The sequence below is a fragment of the Megascapheus bottae genome, chromosome 2 (genome assembly GCF_031878675.1).
Source record: "Megascapheus bottae isolate mThoBot1 chromosome 2, mThoBot2.hap1, whole genome shotgun sequence".
In the NCBI taxonomy this organism is placed as follows: Eukaryota; Metazoa; Chordata; class Mammalia; order Rodentia; family Geomyidae; genus Megascapheus; species Megascapheus bottae.
This window is the reverse complement of record NC_143510.1, coordinates 2468551-2489526: the sequence shown is the minus strand read 5'-3', so window position 1 is coordinate 2489526 and position 20976 is coordinate 2468551. Positions and strand designations below refer to the sequence as shown.

General features: G+C 41.9%; 1 protein-coding gene and 1 pseudogene across 2 annotated transcripts in view; one reads left to right on the top strand and one right to left on the bottom strand.

Annotated features, from left to right (window-relative positions):
- The window catches only part of Fgd4 (FYVE, RhoGEF and PH domain containing 4), a 177407-nt gene that overhangs the window by 42069 nt on the left and 114362 nt on the right, over positions 1-20976 (bottom strand). For both annotated transcript variants that reach the window (XM_090319510.1, XM_090319519.1), the window contains exons 2-4: positions 19483-19632; positions 8010-8193; positions 3461-3968 (exon numbers count right to left, since the gene is read on the bottom strand). In XM_090319510.1, the coding sequence (XP_090175636.1) occupies positions 3461-3968; positions 8010-8193; positions 19483-19632 (842 nt within the window). The remainder of the gene's footprint in view (positions 1-3460; positions 3969-8009; positions 8194-19482; positions 19633-20976) is intronic.
- Positions 5185-5720, top strand: LOC150066251 (large ribosomal subunit protein eL6 pseudogene; annotated as a pseudogene).

The window sequence follows — 20976 nt, the reverse complement described above, 5'->3', positions numbered from 1 at the left end:
GCTACAAGGATATATTAAAGCCCATAAATTATAGGAAGGAAAGGCAGTGTGGTATGAGCCATCAAGGACATTACAGAGGAGCTGTATCATCAATTGTGTCTGGCATGGTGTCTGAGTGCTGGTACTGGTGCCTGAACTTAGGGCTCCATGCTCTCACTTGACCGTTTCTGCTCAAGGCTGGAAAATCTAAGAGCTAAGATTTTAGATTCTTAAAATCCATGGACTTTTCTGCCTGGACTGGCTGGCTCTGATCTGCGATCCTCAGATCTTACTCTCTTAAGGAGCTAGGATTAAAGGCATGAGCCACCAGCAGCCAGCTCGTAAAAGTATTCTGTATTTACCAATGAAGGCAATTACCAATTAACCCCCCCAAATATCAGATACAGTTTACTAGCTTAATAGCTGAGATTGTTTAAATTCAGTTTTCACTGATGATTCAATGATTAATGTATGTCTGTATTCCTGAATGACTTTTTTAAGTCTATTTTCCCTTCCTGGGGTGCATCTGGGAAATGCCCATTAAGTTCACTATGAGTTAAAATGGAATTCATTGATGACTATTCTGACATCACTCTCTCTAATCTAGAAATCTAAAGACAAGAAGACTTTCTTTTCCCCCAGGGGTCTATGAAGTAAAACTCAAAATATTTAATCATTAAATGCTGAACACATGAGTAAGTTTAAGACTCAGTATATCACCTGGAGACTGCAACAAGAGAACATAGTAGCATGGAAAATTTATCACTGAAAAGGGCTTCAGGACCACATGGCGTTTCTATGTCCTTCAGTAAATACTATTCAAGGTTACACTACCAACTCATAATAGGTACACTGCGACTTCCTGGCCCACATTCCACAACTGAACATGGTATTTTTCATCACAATAAAATCTTCCTGCCAAAATATACCACCTTAACGCTATTAACACTTGTGTTTACATTATAAAACAAGAAAACGAAACGTAACAGAAAAGGAGCTGGGCACTGATGGCACAACACCCATAATCCTAGCTGCTCAAGAAGCTAAGATCTGAATTTGAAGCCAGACCAGAAAAAGTCCATGTAATAATTATCTACATTTAACTAGCAAAAAGCCAGAAGTAGAGTTGTGGTTCAAGTAGTAGAGCACCAGACTTGAGTGGAAAAAGCCAAGCATGAGTCCCTAGGTTCAGGCCTCAATAATGGCACAGAAGGAAGGAAGGAAGGAAGGAAGGAAGGAAGGAAGGAAGGAAGGAAGGAAGGAAGGAAGGAAGGGAGGGAGGGAGGGAGGGAGGGAGGGAGGGAGGGAGGGAAGGAGGGAGGGAGGAAAGGAGGGAGGGGAGGGAGGGGAGGGAGGGAATGAAAGAAGGAAAGAAGGAAGAAAGAAAGGAGAAAGACAAAGAAAGGGAGGGAGGAAGAGAGGGGAAAGAGAGAGAAAAAGAGAGGGGGGAGGAAGGACAGAGAGAAAGAAGAATAGAAAGGAAAGAGAAAGAAGAGAGATAAAGAAGGAAAGAAAGAAAATCCTATTAAGCATTTCCAAAATCCATCTATGATCATGGGTATCAATCATATATAAAATAAGTTGAGAAAGTACCAGACAATAATCACAGGCAAAAATGGAGACATTTCTATTAATAACAGTAGGATAAATATTGGCAGGGGGAATCACTGCAACTGTGTTGGGTCTAATGTTCTCTTTCAAGCTAGGCAAGCAGAAAGACACTAAAAGCTACCCCAATATGGAGAGGCAGAGATTCACTGTGCAATGCTCTTCACTCTTCTGGGTACTGTTGACTAAATATGACTCACTTTCTCCTATCTACTTCCTCATTCAAACTTTCTCTGCCAGAGACTCAGTCTTTCAACTTAATTCCTTAACCAGGCACAGTTGACTCACACCTGTAATCTCAGCTACAAAGAGGGTAAAATCTGAGGGAGGAAGTTCAAAGCCAAGTCAAACACAAAGGCCCATGAGAAGAATAGCTCCAATTAACCAACAAAAATATGTAAAGGGATGTATGGTTTAAGTGGTAGGATACCAGAAAAAAGCTAAGCAAGGGGGTGAGACCCTGAGTTAAAGACCTAGTACTGGCACTAAATAAATAAATTCTACCTGGAAAAACCAAGTTATTGGCTCTTAAGTTTAGGGTAATAAAAATATTATCTCTACATCTTAGAAATGTAATACTATCATTTGACAATTAGTTAATTCTTCACTTCCATTAAGGTTCTAAATACGACTACCAATTAATTTTACAATTATTTCTGAATTTTAACAAGTATTTTAGAATCAATACTTTTAAATTTCTGCCTGTGTCAATGTCAGTTAAGGCATAGAACTTCAAAATAACTTCCCATTTTCAACCTCCCTACATAGTTATCTAGTATAACCAGTTAAAGAGAGACTAGCAATGGAAACTTTTGCTCTGTTTTTAGAAATGCCCTCAGCTTTCAAATTTTAGAGGAATTTAGAATGACTTTTATATTATACTTCTGATCTAAGAAATCCCAAAGGTTGTATAGTAGCCATATTATTATTCTCAGAGTACTATCAAATTTTATAAAGAGTAAAATAGAACCTCAGCACCGGGGCCAGGAGTTTGGCCTAGTAGTAGAGTGCTTGCCTAGCATGCATGAATACCTGGGTTCTATTCCTCAGTATCACACAGATAAAAGCCAGAAGTGGTACTGTGGCTCAAGTGGTAGAGTTCTAGCCTTGAAAAAGTCCAAGGACAGTGCTCAGGCCCTGAGCTCAATCCTGGCAATGGCAAAAACAAACACAAAACAAACAAACGAACAAAAGTCCACACCAGTGGCTCACACCTGTAATCCTAGCTACTTATGAGGCTGAGACTGAAAGATCAAGGTTCAAAGCCAGCCCAGATGGCAAAGTCCCAGAGACTCTACCTCAAATTAACCAGCAAAAATGCTAGACTATACAGGTGTGGCTACTTCGAACCAATCTTGAAGAAAAAGCCAAGGAAGAGCACCAGGCTTTGAGTTCAAGCCCCAGCACTGGCACAAACAAAAACCAAACCAGCTTATTTTCTAGGTCTACTATTTTTCTCTTCTTAGACTAGAAACTTCCGAAGACAAAAGATTATGCAACTTCAAGGGGGAAACGGGGAAAGAGAAGGAAGGGGTAATGATGCCCTCAAAGAATTGTATTCATTACCTGACTTAGGAAATGCTAACTCCTCTGTATAACACCTTAATAGCAACAATAACATTATACTAGGGATGTACACTAGCATCTAGAGCTACAAAGAACATTTTCTTTCTACATAGAGACAACAATGTCATAGTTTTCTTAATTTAAAGGTCAATACTCCCCTGACTCTTAAAATTACAGTAGAGAAAACAAAAATAACACCCAAAATAACAAAAACACAACAAATAAAAACCTTGGAGAAAGTAGACAGCCACTCACAGTCCCTAGAGCCAGACAATACTTGCACTAGGGGCTAGTCTCATGCTCTAACCTTCATCTCAAGGTGCTGGTCCAGTTGCTCTGGTTCCGTGGGGCTTTCTCCACTGTCCCTGTCTTGTTCCTTGTCCTTTGTGTCTGCCTGCCCTTCGTTTATGAAGAGCTCCGCATCTGTACTTGGCGTCCTGCAGCTACTATGGGAAGCATCACCGCCATGGTCGTGGATCGTGGGGGTTGCAGCATCGGTGGCCAGTTCATCTTGTTCTCCGTTGATGAAGTGAGTTCCCTGCAGGGATTCAGCAGCTTGCGAAGGAGCCATGGGGCTGGGAGAGGTCGTTCGGTCCTCGTCACATTCTGTCTGGTTTTGTGCTGCCATTATGCCATTGGCCATGCAAGTCTGTTCGCCCTGAGTCGGATTGAGATCATTTCCCTGTTTCTGTGGTGGGTACTGGGTGAGGAGCTTTGCTGGAGATGTGGGTGTCAAGCCGGGCCGTCCTGGGGTTCGAGGAGCATTTAGATTCACTGCGGGATCTTTTTTCAGATCACTGGCATTTGATAATGTACTAAAAGGTAAAGTACAAAGAAGGCGTGAAACCATGGGCATAGAAAAAGGTATGGAATAAAGACCAGCCAACCAGGGACTCTGCACACATGGAAATGAGCAGCGAAATGAAGTGTGGAGGCTGAGCTTTACCCACATATTGAAAACATTGCCTTGGGCCATCATAATACATGATTAGTTAGAGGTTGAAGTGTGGCTCAGCTGGTAAAGTTCTAACCAATGAGCAAAAGCATGGGGTACTGAATTCAAGTACCAGTCTTGGACCAAAAAAGAAAAGAAAATAGTATGACTTAGTAACACTATAAATAAATAAAAAAAAATTACAGTTAAGCTGCGTACTGGTGGCTCACATCTGTAATCCTAGTTACTCAAGTGGCTGAGATCTGAAGATCACAATTTAAAGCCAGCCCAGACAGTGAAGTCCACTAATCACCAAAAAGCTAGAAGTGGAGCTGTGGCTCAAGTGATAGAGCACTAGAGACATGATCATAAAATCTCAGGAACAGCACCCAGGCCTTCACTTCAAGCCTTAACCAGCACACACACATCAAACATTCACAGTTAATAATCCATCCTCAGAAAGTTCATTTGCTTAATATTTAGATCAAGCACAACAACCCCCCGTTTATGAACTGGGGTCTATACCAAATGGCTTTTTTTCGTTGTTATTTTATGCCAATACTGGGGCTTAAATTCAAAGTCTCATACATTCTCCTGTGGCTCTTCTGCTCAAGGCCGGCACTCTACCACTTGAACCACAGCTCCAGGTCTGGCTTTTGGCTGGTTAAATAGAGATAAGAGTCTCTAGCTTTGACCTGTGATCCTCATCTCAGCCTCCTGAATGGCTCATATTACAGACATAAGCCATGGATGCTTGGATATATTTTTTATATATTTTTGACAGTGCTGAAGTTTGAATTCAGTGCTTCACATTGACTGGGATGATGCTCACAGCTGATGCTCTACCACTTGAGCCTTGCCTCCAGCCCATCCTTTTGTTGTAGTTATTTTGAAGTTTCACAGACTTTTCTGCCTAAGGTCAGCTTAGAATGTCGAGCCTCCAGATCACAGCCCCTGAGGAAATATAATTACAACTGCCTGAGGAACTATAGTTGCATATTCGGCTGCAAAGGCCAAGGTCGAAAAGAAAAAGGAGAAGGTTCTTGCGACTATCACAAAACGAGTTGGTGGTGGACAAGAACGGTGGTACCTGGGTGGTTAAGCTTTGAAAAATGCCTAGATCCTACCCCACTGAAGATGTGCCTTGGAAACTGCTGAGCCATGGCAAGAAGCCCTTCAGTCAGCGTGTGCGAAGGCTTCGGGCCAGCATCACTCCAGGGACCATCCTTATCATCCTCACTGGGTGCCACAGAAGCAAGAGAGTGGTTTTCTTGAAGCAGCTGGGCAGTGGCTTACTACTTGTGACTGGACCTCTGTCCCTCAATCATGTTCCTCTACATAGAACACATCAGAAATCTGTTATTGCCACCTCCACAAAAATTGTTATCAGTGGGGTGAAAATCCCCAAACACCTCACTGACCAGTACTTTAAAGAAGAAGCTGTGGAAGCCCAGACACCATGAGGGTAAGATCTTTGACACAGAAAAAGAGAAATATTGAGGTTACAGAGCAGTGCAGTTGTGATCAGAAAGCTGTGGACTCACAAATTCTACCCAAAATCAAAGCTATTCTTCCGCTTCAGGGCTATATAAGATCACTTTTTGATCTCACAACATGTAAGATAACAAAATAGTGTTCTAAACCAACAAGAGCCTAATTAAATCATTTATAAATTAAAAAAAATTCCTATTCAAGTCATCTGGACCTTTGTGGTATTAACCCACAGACACATTTTTAGGGTCTGCTGGCACTGGAAAAGCCTCACTGAGCACATCATTATTTGTCTGCAGTGGCAATGGATTCCACCATAAATAACACCTATCCTTTACCAGGCTTGCCAATTGCCAAAAAATGTCAGCACATCTGTCCTTAGATCAAACCCTCTAGCTATATATTGGAAGATGACCTTGGGATTGTGAGGTCTACAGAAGAATGCAAAATGATGCTAACAGTAGAGTTTAGAAATGCTAAGGATCAGAGGTTTCTGCCTTTGGCTAGACTACTGACTTGCTCAGGGTTTCAGAAAATGGCCCTTAAAGCCTAGGTGTGATGTGTCGGGGCTCTAGCCCTTCTCAGGTTAAGCTGCATGAGGCATGGCTACTAGAATCTGCAAACAGGAAAGATCACACTACTGCTGCTAATGAAGCAACTTATTCAGAGGAGTAGAAAAACAATAATGGAATTAAATCACACTCCAAAAGATTGCTGTTGCTTAAGATCACAGAGGTTAAATTAGAAGTCCTGCTTCTTAGCCATGTGTAGTGGTTCACACCTGTAATCTTGGCTACTCTGGAGGCTGAGATCTGAGGATTACAGTCCAAAGCCACCCTGGGTACTAAAGACTGTGAGACTCTTATCTCCAATTAACTACCAGAAAATGGGAAGTGGGGCTGTGGCTCAAGGGGTAGGGCAGTTGCCTAGAGCTGTCTTAAGAGCTCAGGGGAGTTCAAGCCCCATGACCCACAAACAAAACAAAACAAAAAAACAGAAATCCTGTTGGGTGCTAGTGGCTACTCAGAAGGCTGAGATTTAAGTGTCCTGATTTCAAAGCCAGCCTGAGCAGTAAAGTCTGTGACATTCTTAATCCCTGATTAACCAACAAGAAGCCTGAAGTGGGGCCAGGAGTTTGGCCTAGTGGTTAAAGTGCTTGCCTAGCATGCCTGAAGACCCAGGTTCGATTCCTCGGTACCACATACATAGAAAAAAGCCGGAAGTGGTGCTGAGGCTCAAGTGGTGGAGCTCTAGCCTTGAGAAAGTCCAAGAACAGTGCTCAGGCCCTGAGCTCAAGCCCAGGACTGGCAAAAAAAAAAAAAAAAAAAAGAAGCCTGAAGTGGGAATGTGGCTCATATGGTAGAATGAATGAAAAAAATAAAAAGTTCAAGCCCCAGTACTGGCTCATATATACATACATCACACACACACACACACACACACACACACACGCAAGGGAGACATTGAAATTTTAAGTATTTATACAGAACTCCTCACATTTGGTCCAGAGTAAGATGAGCTTCCAAATTACTTTTCTCCAAAGTAGTTCCTAACACTACATTTTAGTAAACACACGGTAAAAGCATAATACTATGCAAGCATGTTTCATAAAATTTCACTGTCTTTTTTTTTCTTTTTGTCAGTCATGGGACTTGAACTCTGGGCCTGGGCACTGTCCTTAGCTCTTTAGCTCAAGGCTACCACACTACCCCTTGAGCCACAGCACCACTTCCAGTTTTCTGGTGCTTAATTGGAGATAAGAGTCTCACAGTCTTCAGTCTTCAGTGCCTGGACTGGCTTTGAGCCTCAGTCCTCAGATCTCAGTCTCCTGAGTAGCTAGGATTATTTTTTCATTTCTTTTTCTTCCTTTGAGACAGTGGTTAGTATGTATCCCAGGCTGGTCTTGAACTCAAAATCTTCCTACCAGAACCTCTAGAATGCTGGGATTACAGATGTGTACTACCACAGCTGGCTTATAAAGTACATTTTAAAATGCAGATTTATGTTTGGCCATGATTTCTAAAGAATTCTAGAGTACCAGCCATGAGCAAAAAAGCTAAGTCCTGTGGTCAAAATGGAGTACCAGCATACACACACACACACACACACATACACACACACACACACACACACACACACATACACGGAATAGCACGGAGACACACAAACAGGAAATGAGAGCTAGCACATCTATAAAATATATATCACTTTATGAAAACACTGGGGGCCTAGGGTGCAGAACTAGGCCTGTAGAGTAAGTCAGTGACATCATCCTATTGCAAAACTAAGTAATTGATTTTAAAAACATACTTCCTAAACATCTACCAAACAGAATGGAAGATACCAGGCTTTTGATTTAGAAAATCTATGTCTTCTCCAAAATCAGTTTTCTTCCTTCCTCTACCTTCTCCCATTGTCCATTAACTCTTACCTGCCTCCTTCAAAGCGACTGATGAGATCTGAAACTTTACTGGATTTTTCTTTTGACACACAAGAAGCAGAGGCAGGTTTAACTTCCTCCATCCTGGGTTTTGCACTAGGTAAAGCTTTATGCCTGGGGGTTGGGTGTATTTTGGATGAAGGTGAATTCTGCAGATGTAAGGGCTTTGGAGGCACTGTAGAAAAAGAACAGAATTCAGTATTTTACTCATAGTTTTCTTTAACAATATTCTGATATCCTGGGTATAAAAAGTCTTCATCACTATCAAACTATTGAGCAAGGGACCTAAGATCCCAAAAAGCTTAAAAATTTTCTCTATGTCCCATTGAAATCCTATCTATAAATTTCAGTAGTTCTTTTCGTTTATATTAAGGTAGATAGTAGTCCAAAGTCTATTATGTGGCAGGCATACATCTAAATAGAGGGGAAAAAAGTAAAAATGGAAAGAGTACAAAAATACTTTGTTTTGGGCCAGGAGTTTGGCTTAGTGGTAGAGTACTTGCCTAGCATGCACAAAGACCCAAGTTCCATTCTTTGGTGCCACATACATAGAAAAAGCCGGTAGTGGTGTTGTGGCTCAAGTGGTAGAGCTCTAGCCATGAGAAAGCCTAAGGTCAGTGCTCAGGTCCAGAGTTTAATCCCCAGGACTGGGAGGGGGGAGGGGGCGGGGGAGGGCATGGGACTTGGTTTTTGCCAGACTCTGATGGCTTATAACTGTAATCCTAGCTACTTAGGAGGCTAAGATCTGAGGATCATAGCTGAAAGCTAGAAGAAAGTCCATGAGACTCTCCAATTAACTACCAAAAAAAAAAAAATCTGGACATGAAATTGTGGTTCAGGTGGTAGAGTACTGCCTTGACCCAAAAAAAGAAGAAAGCTCAGGGATGATGCCCAAATTCCTGAATTCAAGCCCTAGGACAGGCACCAAGAAAAAAAAAATGTACAGATGTTTTAATACAATTATAACCAGGTACACCAGAATCCAGAGCTACTAAACAACACAAAAGCCAACAGAACAACAGCAAACAACAGGAATGACACATCGTGTTCACATAACATTTAATTTTCAAAAAGCATATGATCTCATTACATCTTAGAAAATCAGTCTAAGGTGGTAACTTTGTTCACTGAATATGTCTCTGAATGATTACAGAAGTGATTGGTGGGTAACAAAGCTAACCTGATCACATGACCAGTTACCATAGCTCCTTCTGTCAGAATTGCTCCTCCTCAATTTTATAAAATAAGGTAGAGGGAGAGAGGGGTATTACTACTACTACTACTATTTGCTACATTATTGCATCAATTTAACACATATCACTTTCCTTTTATTCTTTCCTTTTTTATTTATTTTTTAGGGTGCCAGTACTGAGGCTTGAAGCCAGGGCCTCATGCTCTCACTTAGCTTTTTTGTTCAAGACTGGTACTCTAATAATTGAGCCACAACTCTACTTCTAGCTGAAGAGCTCAGAGATAGCGTCCAGGCCCAGAGTTCAAGTCCCATAACCAACAAAACAAAAGTCTCTTGGATTTGTCTGGCCAGGCTAGCTTTGAACCATGATCCCAGATCTCAACCTCCAGAGCAGCTAGGATTATAAACATAAGCCACCAGTGCCTGGTGGAATTTATTTGGCTCATGGTTTTGAGAGTTAAGGCTATGTTTGCTTGAGGAAGACATCATAAGAGAAGGTGCATAGTGCCTAGAAGGTTCTTTGCCTTTGGGGGGGCAAGAAGCAGAGATCAGAGAAAGGCAGAGACAAGATGCAGTCCCCAAAGACATGCTTCTAGCAATGTATTTTCTTCATGTAGGCCCCATTTCCTAAAGTGTCCAGAACCTCCCAAAATAGAAACAACAAGGAACCAATATTCAATACATGAGCCCTTTTGGAGGATATCTCATACTCAAACCGTAATAGTATACTATAAAATAACATTCTCAAAAGACCTAACAGGCAGAAAGAAAAGCATCTTTCACTATCAAAGTTAACCAGTAAATCAGGAACACTTACTTTAGGATTCAAAGGAGTATCTACTTTGTATATAATGTAGTTATAATATTAAAAATCCAATTCTAAGCCAAGCATTGGCTACTCCGGAGGCTGAGATCTGAGGATTGTGTTCAAAGCCCAGCAGGAAAGTCTGTGAAACTCTTATCTCCAATAAGCTACTCAGAAAAAGTCAGAAGTGGCATTGCGGCTGGCCTGGCAGAGCAAAAAGCAGCTCAGGGATGGTTTCTAGGCACAGAGTTAAAGCCTTGGGCTAGGGGGAAAAATTCTAAATATAAACCAAGGCCCTAAGTTTCAGTTTGTTACATTGTATCCAAAGAAATTAGGCACAGGAATAACAGGAAGGGAACCAGGAAGGAGTTCATACCTCAAATGATAGAAACTAAGTCTCTCTTCAAGGCCACATTTCTTATTTCTGGGGAACCAAATAAGTTACAACCATCATTATTTATTTTTTTACTTGCTTGTTAGTACTATTATTGAGACTTGAACTTGGGGCCTCAAGGTCTTGCTTAGTTTTTTTTGTTCAAGCCCAACACTCTACCACTTGAGCTATGCTTGTACTTCCAGCTTTTTGTTAATTGGATATGAGTCTCACACATTTTTCTGCCCAGACTAGCTTTGAACTAGATGCTCAGATCTCTGTCTCCTAAATAGCTAAAATTACAGGTGTGAGCCACCAGGACTAGGATGACCTACTTTTCATCAATCTGTTTAATGTCTATATATATTTTATGGTAAGGTATAAAGCTTCAAAATTCAATAATGCCTTTAATCTGTCCATGTCCCCATTTAACAAGCCTCCCCTCCCCCACAGCCTTCTGGAGTGCCCTGTGAGGAATTGGAGCTCACAGAACTAAAGAAGACTTTTGTATTTTTGTATTCACATGGCCAAAAGAGGAATAACAACCCAAATAAAGAACTATTAGAGACCATTAAAGACTGTAAAGCCCAAAGAATGTGAAGAGGGAAAAGTGTTCACTCTCACTAATAAAAAAAAAAAACCCGCAATATGACATTACTTCCATTCTGTTAGATCAAAAATTTTAGGTCTCACAATACCAGGAGTCAATAGTATGAAGCAATGTAAACTCAACCCTTATGAGCTTTTGCTGAGCTTAGGAATAAAATTAACAAAAACTGTATGCCCACATGAGATTTCTTATTTTTTTACTTTTTCATTAATTCCATGTTTATTGAATAGGTGTGTGTGTGAGAGAAAGGGGCGGGGTGGGAGGGTGAATCCTAGGGCTTGAACTCAGGCCCTGGGCACTATACCTGAGCTTTTGTGCTCAAGGCTGCCACTTGAGCCACAACTCCACTTCTGGCATTTTGGTGGTTAACTGGAGAAAGAAGTTTCTTAGACTTGCTTTGCCCAGGCTGGCTTCAAACTGTGATCCTCAGATCTCAGCCTCCTGAGTAGTTAGGATTACAGGTGTAAGCTACCAGTTTCCAGCTAAATGACAAGTTCTAGGCACTTCGCATACTAATAAACATAAGGAAACACAACAATAACTACAAAGTAACACATAAACAACAATTAAATACTAAGCAAACCGGGGCCGGGAGTTTGGCCTAGTGGTTAAAGTGCTTGCCTAGCATGCATAAAGACCCGGGTTCGATTCCTCGGTACCATATATAGAAAAAAGCCGCAAGTGGTGCTGAGGCTCAAGTGGTAGAGCTCTAGCCTTGAGAAAGTCCAAGGACAGTGCTCAGGCCCTGAGCTCAAGCCCAGGCCTGGCAAAAAAAAAAAAAAAAAAAAGAGAGAGAATAGGTGAACAGTGATCAAAGTACAAAAGGTAAAATTTAAATACCAAGCAAACCACTTGTGAGAAATAATAAATATGAAAAGAAATGAGGGAGGGGGGTAAAAGAACAAGATTAAAAGAACCCTGAGTGAGCCTGGCTTGGTGGCAAACACCTGTAATTCCAGCTATTCAGGAGCCTGAAATCTTAGGATCTGGTTCAAAGCCAGCCCAGGCACGGAAGTCCATGAAATTCTTATCTCCAATTAACCACTAGAAAACCAGAAGTGGTGCTGTGGCCGAAGGAGTAGGGCAGTAGCCTTGAGCTGAAACACCCAGGTCCAGAGGCCCAGAGTCCAAACCCCACAATGTACAAAAAAAAAATTAAAAAGGATCCTGAGTATAGGAGGTGAAGTTGAATGATATTCAAAATGGGTTTCTTCAACACAAGAGATTAAACTCAGGGCTTCACATTTGCTCAGCTTTCTAGCTCTGCGCTTATGGTGCCTGAGCTTCTTTTTGCTCAAGGATAGTGCTCTACCACTAGAGACCCAGCTCCACTTATGGCTTTTTTGGTAGTTAGTTGGAGCTAAGAGTCTCATAGACTTTTCTGCCCAGGTTGGCTTCAATGCTCAAATCTCAGCCTCCTGAGTAGCCACTGGGTGCTCGTTTAACTTACAGATTTTAAGATAGACAATTGGCTGGGAATGTGCCTTCGTGATAGAGTGCTTGCCTGGCATTCCTGAAGCCGTGGGTTCCATTCCTCAGTAGCACATAAACAAACAAACAACAACAAAAAACCAGAAGTGGTACTGTAGCTCAAGTGATAGAATGCTAGCCTTGAGCAAAAAGAAGCTCAGGGATAGTGCTCAGGTCCTGAGGTTAAGCCCCAGAACTGGGAGAAAAAAAAAAAAGACTATGACACTGTAATCCAAGTTGGTCTTCAAACTCACGATCTTGGCCTTATAAAAACTGGGATTACAGGTGTGTGTCACCATACTAGGCTCCAAGTAGACTTCTTTGGAAAGCTGTGATTTAAACAAGATTTGAAGTCAAAGGAATGGTGGTTCAAGAGAGATCATTGCAGCAACTGAAACAAAGGCTAGAGATCTGATGACTAAGGTCAGAAGGCCAATGTAGATAGAGCAAAATGAGTAAGCAAGCAAAAGTACTGAAATCAGAGAGAGTCACATAAGGATTCTGACTCTGTGAAATGAGTTCTAAGCAGAGCTCTGAGCAAAGCTGAGATGTGATGACTTAAACTTCAACATTATCACTCTGGCTACTTTGTTTATCTTTGGGGAAAGGAGCAGAGATTATCTTAGAACTCCAGGCAAGAGATAATAATATTCAGAAGAAGCCAGGAAGACACTTGGATGTCACGTATATACACACCTAGAAAATACATGCGTGAGTGTGTGTGTGTGTGTGTCCCCACACCTGCTGGGGACAGACTCAGGGCAGTCTATACTAGAAAAACCTGTACCCCCAGCCCTCTAGATACATAGAGTAGCTTTCCTGATAAATGTGAGGGATGAGAGCACCAAAGGAGAATAGCTGGGAGACATTGAGCTTGGACAATTGAAAGATGGGATTGTTCCTCAACTGGCTTAATAGGTAGAGGTTTGTTGTTGTTTTGTCCATAGTGGGGCTTGAACCCTGGGCCTGAGCTACTCTGTGCAGACTGGCTTTGAACTACAAGCCTCAGATCTCAGGATATTAGGCATGAGCCACTGGTACTGGGTCTATCCTGTTTATTTTAAAAAGTACACAAACCAAAGGAGGATTACATATAAATACGTATGTTTGAAAGGATAGATCGCTATACAAGACTGCTGGACACCAGAAGTAAATGCACAGGTCTGAGTGTTCTACATTTACATAAATTATTTAAAAAAAAACCTGGAGCTTCCGGGGTTCACAAAAAAAAAAGCCCAACAACTATGAATTATGGAGAATGCTGTGGATTAAAGCTCTTCAGAAAAAAAGAAGGATTAGCTTGAATCACTAAAGAAGCTACTTTGAGGGAAGTCTAGCAGGGCAGGAAGTATGCCAATATGAAAAGCAGTAAACAAGAAGAAAGGCTATATTGGAGGTTGCTCAGAGATTTGTTGGGTGGACTGGCAAGATTGGTATGGAATGAATACACCATTGTTTTCCCAGGCCTCAGGGTATTTTCTGAGGTAGAAGCAAAAAGCTCTAACTACTGAACAAATCCTTTCAAAGTCTACATGGGCTGATTTAGATCCAAATACAACTTTAATCACTCATCTAAAATTTAGCTCTTAAAACTTATAAAAATTACTGGCCGGGAGTTTGGCCTAGTGGTAGAGGGCTTGCCTAGCATGCATGAAGACCTGGGTTCGATTCCTTGGTACCACATACATAGAAAAAGCCAGAAATGGTTCTGAGGCTCAAGTGGTAGAGCTCTAGCCTTGAGAAAGCCCAAGGACAGTGCTCAGGCCCTGAGCTCAAGCCCAAGATAGGCCAAAAAAACCCCCCCAAAAACCTTATAAAAATATTTATTTAAAAATATTTATTTAATCTTAGCTTGACCATCACTAATGAAGATAAGGTCAATACTCTCTCACCCCCAAAATGGAAGCTATGTTCTTATGATCCACTCACATAAAAAAAAGAAAGAAAGAAAGTTTAGCTGTGCACAGTAGCTCAAGTCTGTAATCCTCAAGAGGCTGAGATCTGAGGATCACGGTTCAAAGCCAGCCGGGGCACTAAAGTTTGTGACACTCTTATCACCAATTAATCAATCTCTAGAACCCCCAGAAGTGGTGCTGTGGCTCAAGAGTAGAACTGAAGAGCTCAGGGACAATGCCTAGGCCCAGAGTTGGAGCCCCAGGACAGGGTGGGGGGGGGGTCAGGAGAAGGGGGAAGATTTTAGTTCTATGTTCTTTTAGGATTTAAGTAGATTTCCCCTCTCTCACTTCTTTCCTTCTTTCCTTTGATCCCCTCCCTTCCTTCCCCCTCCCTCCCTCTCTGTTTCTTGCTTGATTGCTTTTGTTCTTTTTTGTCTGTGGGTCTTATGCTCACACTTGGCTTTTTTGCTCAAGGATGGAATTCTACTACTTGAGCCACACCTCTACTTTGCTATTTAATTGGATAAGAGTCTCTTGATTTCTCTCCCTGGATTGGCTGTGATTGAAGTGTTCTTCACACCTCAACTTCCTGAGTAGCTGGGACTGCAGGTGCAAATCACTCGCTCCCTGCTAAGTCAGAGTTTCTTAAACCCACTACTCATGGCATTTCAGGGGCTACCCTGTGCACTCTGGGGTGCGGAGTGGAATTCCTACCTGTTGCTCATAAAATGCTAATCACAACTTCCACAAGCATCAAACCAAAATGTCCCAGGGAAGGTGGGAGGAGATGGGGAGGAGATACCAAAATTGTCTCATTCTAGAGAGTCATCAGTAACAGTAGAATGACACAATGGCTCTTGGCCTCAGCACCCACTCACCCCTCATAGTTTGGAAGGGGACAAGAAAAAAGGGGACAGTGTCCTAATAATCCCTTGACCACGTGAAAGTCCTGTCAATATCCAGTTCCATTCTCTAGTCATCTAGTGTCCTTAAGACCTGGGCACTAGTGGGTCACACCTGTAGTCCTAGCTACTTAAGCTGCTGGAGGATTGTGGTTCAAGCAAAAAAGTTCACTAACCTCCATCACCAAAATAGCCAGCAAAAATCAGGGCTAGAAGAGGTAAAGCACAGTCAAGTGGGAGGAGTGTTCTTTGGAGTACGGAGAAAAGTACCTCCTCTTCCCTGAAGAGTAAAGATCATCATAAGCCATGTCTCCACTTTTTGGTGGTTTCTTGAAGAATTTAATGGACTTTGCTGATCAGGCTCACTTCAAACTGAGATCCTCAAAATCCCAGCCTCCTGGGTAACTAGGATTACAAGCGTGAACCACAAGCGTCCTGCCAGAGCATGTACTGTCGATCAGGCTCTTCAGTAGTTCATCTGATAACCCTAAAAGGTTAGATGCTGGTCTCAGTATGGCAACATACTAAGATTGGAACAAAGCCTAGTAGAACAAAGTGGAAGAAATGGGGTGACAGAGAATTACTATTACAAATCTAGAAAACTAAGTCACATGAGGCAGTTACACAGTTGATCAGATTATAATGAGTGAGGAAACACAAAGCAGGTATGGGTGCTTTGGTCTGGGGACCTAAGTACACAGAACCTTGGTTATACACAAATTTACAGTGACATGTATAGAATGAACTCATATTTAGGAAAGCAGTTAAAGCATCTAAGGACAGGCTTATTTTTGGATCTCTGTAACTTGAGAAAGTCACTGCTTTGGTTCAATACATTGATATGTATGTGGGGGTAGAATGAAGTAATTCAATGTACCTTCCCCAAAATAAAACAAGGCTTTTAAGATAATGAAATTATTGTTTTGAACTAGACAATAACAGAAATTAGAATTCTACTTCTTTTTGTAGTGTGACCTCATACTTGCTTGTCAATTCAGGTTTAATAAGACCATTTTTGAAATTTGGAATTTTGAATCTTGCAATTAAAATAGTTTACACTGTTAAAATTTTGTCTATGCTTGTCTAGACATCACTGTTATAGGGTTACATATAACCAAAAGGAAATTTTATATAGAGCTTGGTGCTGGTGGCTCATGTTACTTAGGAAGCTGAGATTTGAAGATCCAAGTTCAAAGCCAACCACAACAGGAAAATCTATGAGACTCTTCAATTAATCACCAAAAAAGGGGATGGGGGTACTATAGCTCAAGTGATACAGTACTAGCCTTGAACACAAAACAAAACAAACAAACAAAAAACCCTCAGGGAGAGTTGTGTTTTGTTTTGTTTTGTTTTGAGGGACAGTTTTAATTCTGGGTTAAAACCCTAGGACCAGGAAAGATAGGTAGATAAAGAGAGAGAAGGGGCAGAGAGGGAGAAAGAAAAAGAAAAAAAGGGCCAGGAGTGTAGCCTACTGATAGAGTGCTTACCTAGCCATGCACAAAGCCCTGGGTTTGATTTCTCAGTACAATATACTCAGAAAAAGCTGGAAGCAGTGTTGTGGCTCAAGTGGTAAAGTGCTAGCCTTGAGAAAACTCAACAACAGTGCCTAGGCCCTGAATTCAGGTCCCAGGACTGGCAAAAGAAAGAGAAAAAGGAGAGAGTGAGAGAGAGAGAGGAGGGAAAGGAAGGGAAGAGAGAGAGGCTATATAAAACTAGAGATATGAATCCTCAAGTGATAGAGTATCAGAAAAAAATGCTGAGACCCTGAGTTCTAGTCCCGATACTGAAACAAAAAATCAGGTATTCATCTAAGGGAGTAAGTACATGATAGTCATATATATACCACTGTGAATATACTTAGGAACAAGAAAAAAATGACAACTACCCCATAATCTAGAATATTCTATTTTAACCTTATTTGAAAGCTTTCTTCCAGAAATCCTAAATAAAGGGAATTTCAAACTACACCTTTTTTTATAATGCATTTTCTGGTATACATTTTTCTTTGCAAAAATAGAAAAGTGACCAAAGTAAATGTAAAACAAAATAGAAATGCAATATTCCAAAATATGATAATTCTAAAAATATCCAGTACTGTTTTGCCTGAATATTCAGAATTCATTATAAATGAAAATCCATTCAGAAGAAAAAGGAACGTAAAAATAATGTGGCTTAGCTTTACTGTATTTTTTTTGTTATGTCCTGGAGCTTAAACTCAGGGCCTCATGCTCTTACTCATCTTTTCTACTCATAGCTGGTACTCTACACCACTTGACCCACAGCTCCACTCTGGCTTTTAGATCTGTGTACACGGGCTGGCTTTGAACCATGATCCTTAGATCTCAGCCTCCTGAGTAGCTACAATTACAGTAGTTAGCCACCAGTGCATGTGCTATAATTTAAAAGGCCTTAAATTCTACCATCAAGGCCAGGCATGTTGGCTCACATGTGTAATTCTAACTACTCAGGAGGCTGAGATCTGAGGATCCAGCTCAGGGACAATGTTCATGCCAAGTTCAAGCCCCACAACCCACTAAATAAATAAATAAATAAAAATAAATTTAAAAAATTCTACCATCGCTGGGAGCAGTGGCTCACACCTGTAATCCTAGTTACTCAAGTGGCTGAGATCTGAGGATCAACATTTAAAGCCAGTCTGGGCACAAAAGGACCTGAGACTCTTATTTCCTATTAACCTCTAGAAAATGGGAAGTGGGGCTTGGCTCAAGGGTAGGGTGGTAGACTTGAGCTGAAGAGCTCAGGGACAGCGCCCAGGCTGAGTTCAAGCCCCATGACCCACCAAAAAAAAAAAACAAAAAAAAAACCCACCATCAAAAACAATTGTTTTAGCTAGGCCCTGGTGGCTCAGGCCTGCTGTAACCCTAGTTACCCAGGTTGAGATCTGAGGATCTTGGTTCAAAGCCAGTTGGGGCAGGAAAGTCAAGAAACATGCCCAATTAACCACCAAAAAGCCAGATGTATGGCTCAAAGTAGAAAGCGCTAGCCTTGAGCAAAATGACTCCAGAATAGAGTTCAAGCCCATCGTGACTGGCCAAAAAACAAAAACAAAAAAATTGTTTTTATGTTCCTTGAAGATTAATGGAGATTTCTTTGTAAAACCAACTAGCCAATGAACAAAGCGTCAAGAACTTTTTTTCCCCTTTGTTGGCCTCTCAATCCTAAATGGGTGGATTGTTCACTTTTCACTGCTGTGGATGACATTCCTTAGGACATTTTCAAAAGCCTTGTATTTAAACATTATCTAATCGCATTCCCGATAAGAATGGTAAGCTAAGAGCCATTTCAGAATTGTTTCCCAGATCCGTTGACCTAAAGTAACTCATTTCTTACTGGCTAGTTCCAAACATGTTTGTTATACTGACAGTAAGTTAGGCCCTGACCTATGTTAACTATGGGCATGAAGAGCCGACAGTCTTCTTAGAGGATGCCCAAACACCTTTAGCAGTGTGAAAAAGAAGCACGAGATAGCTGGGTGCCAGTGGCTTACCCTTATAATCCCATCTAGTCAGGATCTGAGGACCTCTGTTCAAAGCCAACCTGTGCAGAAAGCCTGTGAGACTATCGCCAATTAACTAACAATAACAACAAATAAGCTGTAAGTAGAGCTGCGGCTCCAGTGGTAAAACCTTGAGCTAAACCAGCTCAGGAACAGTTCCCTGGCCCTGAGTTCACAAGCCTCACAGGCTCTGCCCGCCAAGAAAGAGAAGGAAGGAAGGAAGGGAGGGAGGGAGGGAGGAAGGGAGGGAGGGAGGGAGGGAGGGAGGGAGGGAGGGAGGGAAAAGCAATACAAAAGTATACTCATTATTTTCAGAGCAGAAGCAACATTGGCTTCTGAGGTTTACGAGACTGATGCCTGGCTGAGATGTGAGGATCACAGTGCAAAGCCAATCTGGGCAGGAAAATATGTAAGATTCTTACTCTCCAATTAACCAGCAAGAAGCCAGGCATGAACAGAAAAAGCCAGGCAAGAGCACCAGGCCCTGAGTTCAAGGCCCAGTATCAGTACATACACATGCAGAAAGATGGATATATCTCTGAAAAAAATAATTCATCCATGTTGTACCTTCCACAGATTCAAGTTCCCTTTGTGTCATCATTCTTCTGGGTGACCCTCAGTGGTCAGCAACTCACTGAGACCCCATCACAGCCCCTCACCCAACATCCCTCCTTCCCACTGCCTCTAGCATGCGTACCTTGTGGTTTTGGACTTGCAGCTGAGCGATTCGCTGGTGTCTTCCCATTTATTCCCTGAGCCTCTTCAGATACATTCGGATCAACCAGTGTGGTTGTGCTGCTTGTTGAACAAGGTGGAACTACAATGACCTTTGGACAGGTACTGCTGCCTGTGGGTTCAAAAAGAAAGCCCAGATAAGTACAGGAGGGCCTATTCAACCCTTTGCAAGCTAAGCTTCTCCTGATCTCAGAAAACACCAACAGCACAGTTATGGGATGAAACATGGAAATAACTTTGTGCTTTTTCCTGGGTGGGCCCTGTGCTTTGGACACCTTTAGTGCATGTGGAGCAAAGATGGCCACACACTGCACCTTTTCCTTCCAGGGACACAGAAAAAGGCAGATCAGCTGCTATAATCTAGGCCACCCAGAGGATGGGAGGGGCCTGGCTAGTCTGGTAAAAGCATTTTTTCTCGTGTCCAGTCAGTTACCAGTCATCAAGTAAGAAAACACCAAGGGGACAGCTGACCTCAGGGATCTAGAAGAATGGCTCAAACAGAAACAAACAAATGTACATCTGCCACACGCCCACCCCCCCCTCACCCCCACTGACTTCCTCACGCTTCATCCACAAAGCAAGAGGAAGGAAGAGGGACCCAGGGTTTCCACAGACAACAGTGAAATTGTACTGACAATATTGTCCAATTTATTTCCAACTCCCTCCACACCCCAGACTCTTTTGTGTGTGTGTGCCAGTTGTCGGGCTTGAACTCAGGGCCTGAGCACTGTCTCTGGGCTTTCCCTCAATGCTAGTGCTCTACCACTTGAGCCACAGCACCACTTCCAGCTTTTTTCTATGTATGTGGTACTTAGGAATCAAACCCAGGTCTTTGTGCATGCTAGGCAAGCACTTTACCACTAGGCCAAACTCCCTGCCTCCTACCCCAGACTCAAAACAATGCTGAAGTATGCCAGTGAGGTACTTACAAAAGGGAAGAGATGAATCTTTCATTTAGTTCCCTCCCTCCCTCTTTCCCTCTCTCCCTCCCTCCTTTCCTCCCTCCCTCCTTTCCTTCCTTCCTCCCTCCCTTCCTCCCTTCCTTCCTTCCTTCTCTCCCTCCTTCTTTCCTTTTTGTTTTAGTACTGGGAACTGAATTCAGGGCTTCACACTCTCACAATTTTTTTTACTCCATGCTGATGCTCTACCACTTAAGCTATATTTCCACTTGAAGCTTCTTGCTTGGATGTATGTAAGAGCCACGTGGATTTTTCTGCCCAGGCTGGCTTTGAACTACAATACTCAAATCTCCACCTACAGAGTAGCTGGGATTCTACATGTGACATTGATTAAGATGCACTGCATTCATAAACTGCTTTGTTAAAAATGGCAACTCCTTTGTACAACTACTTAAAGGTAATAAAAAAAATAGATACGTGGGCCAAAGAAATAAAAAGTTATTCCCAAAACAACAGTGCAGAGTTAGCTTTAACTTATAACAGCTGACAGTGACAAA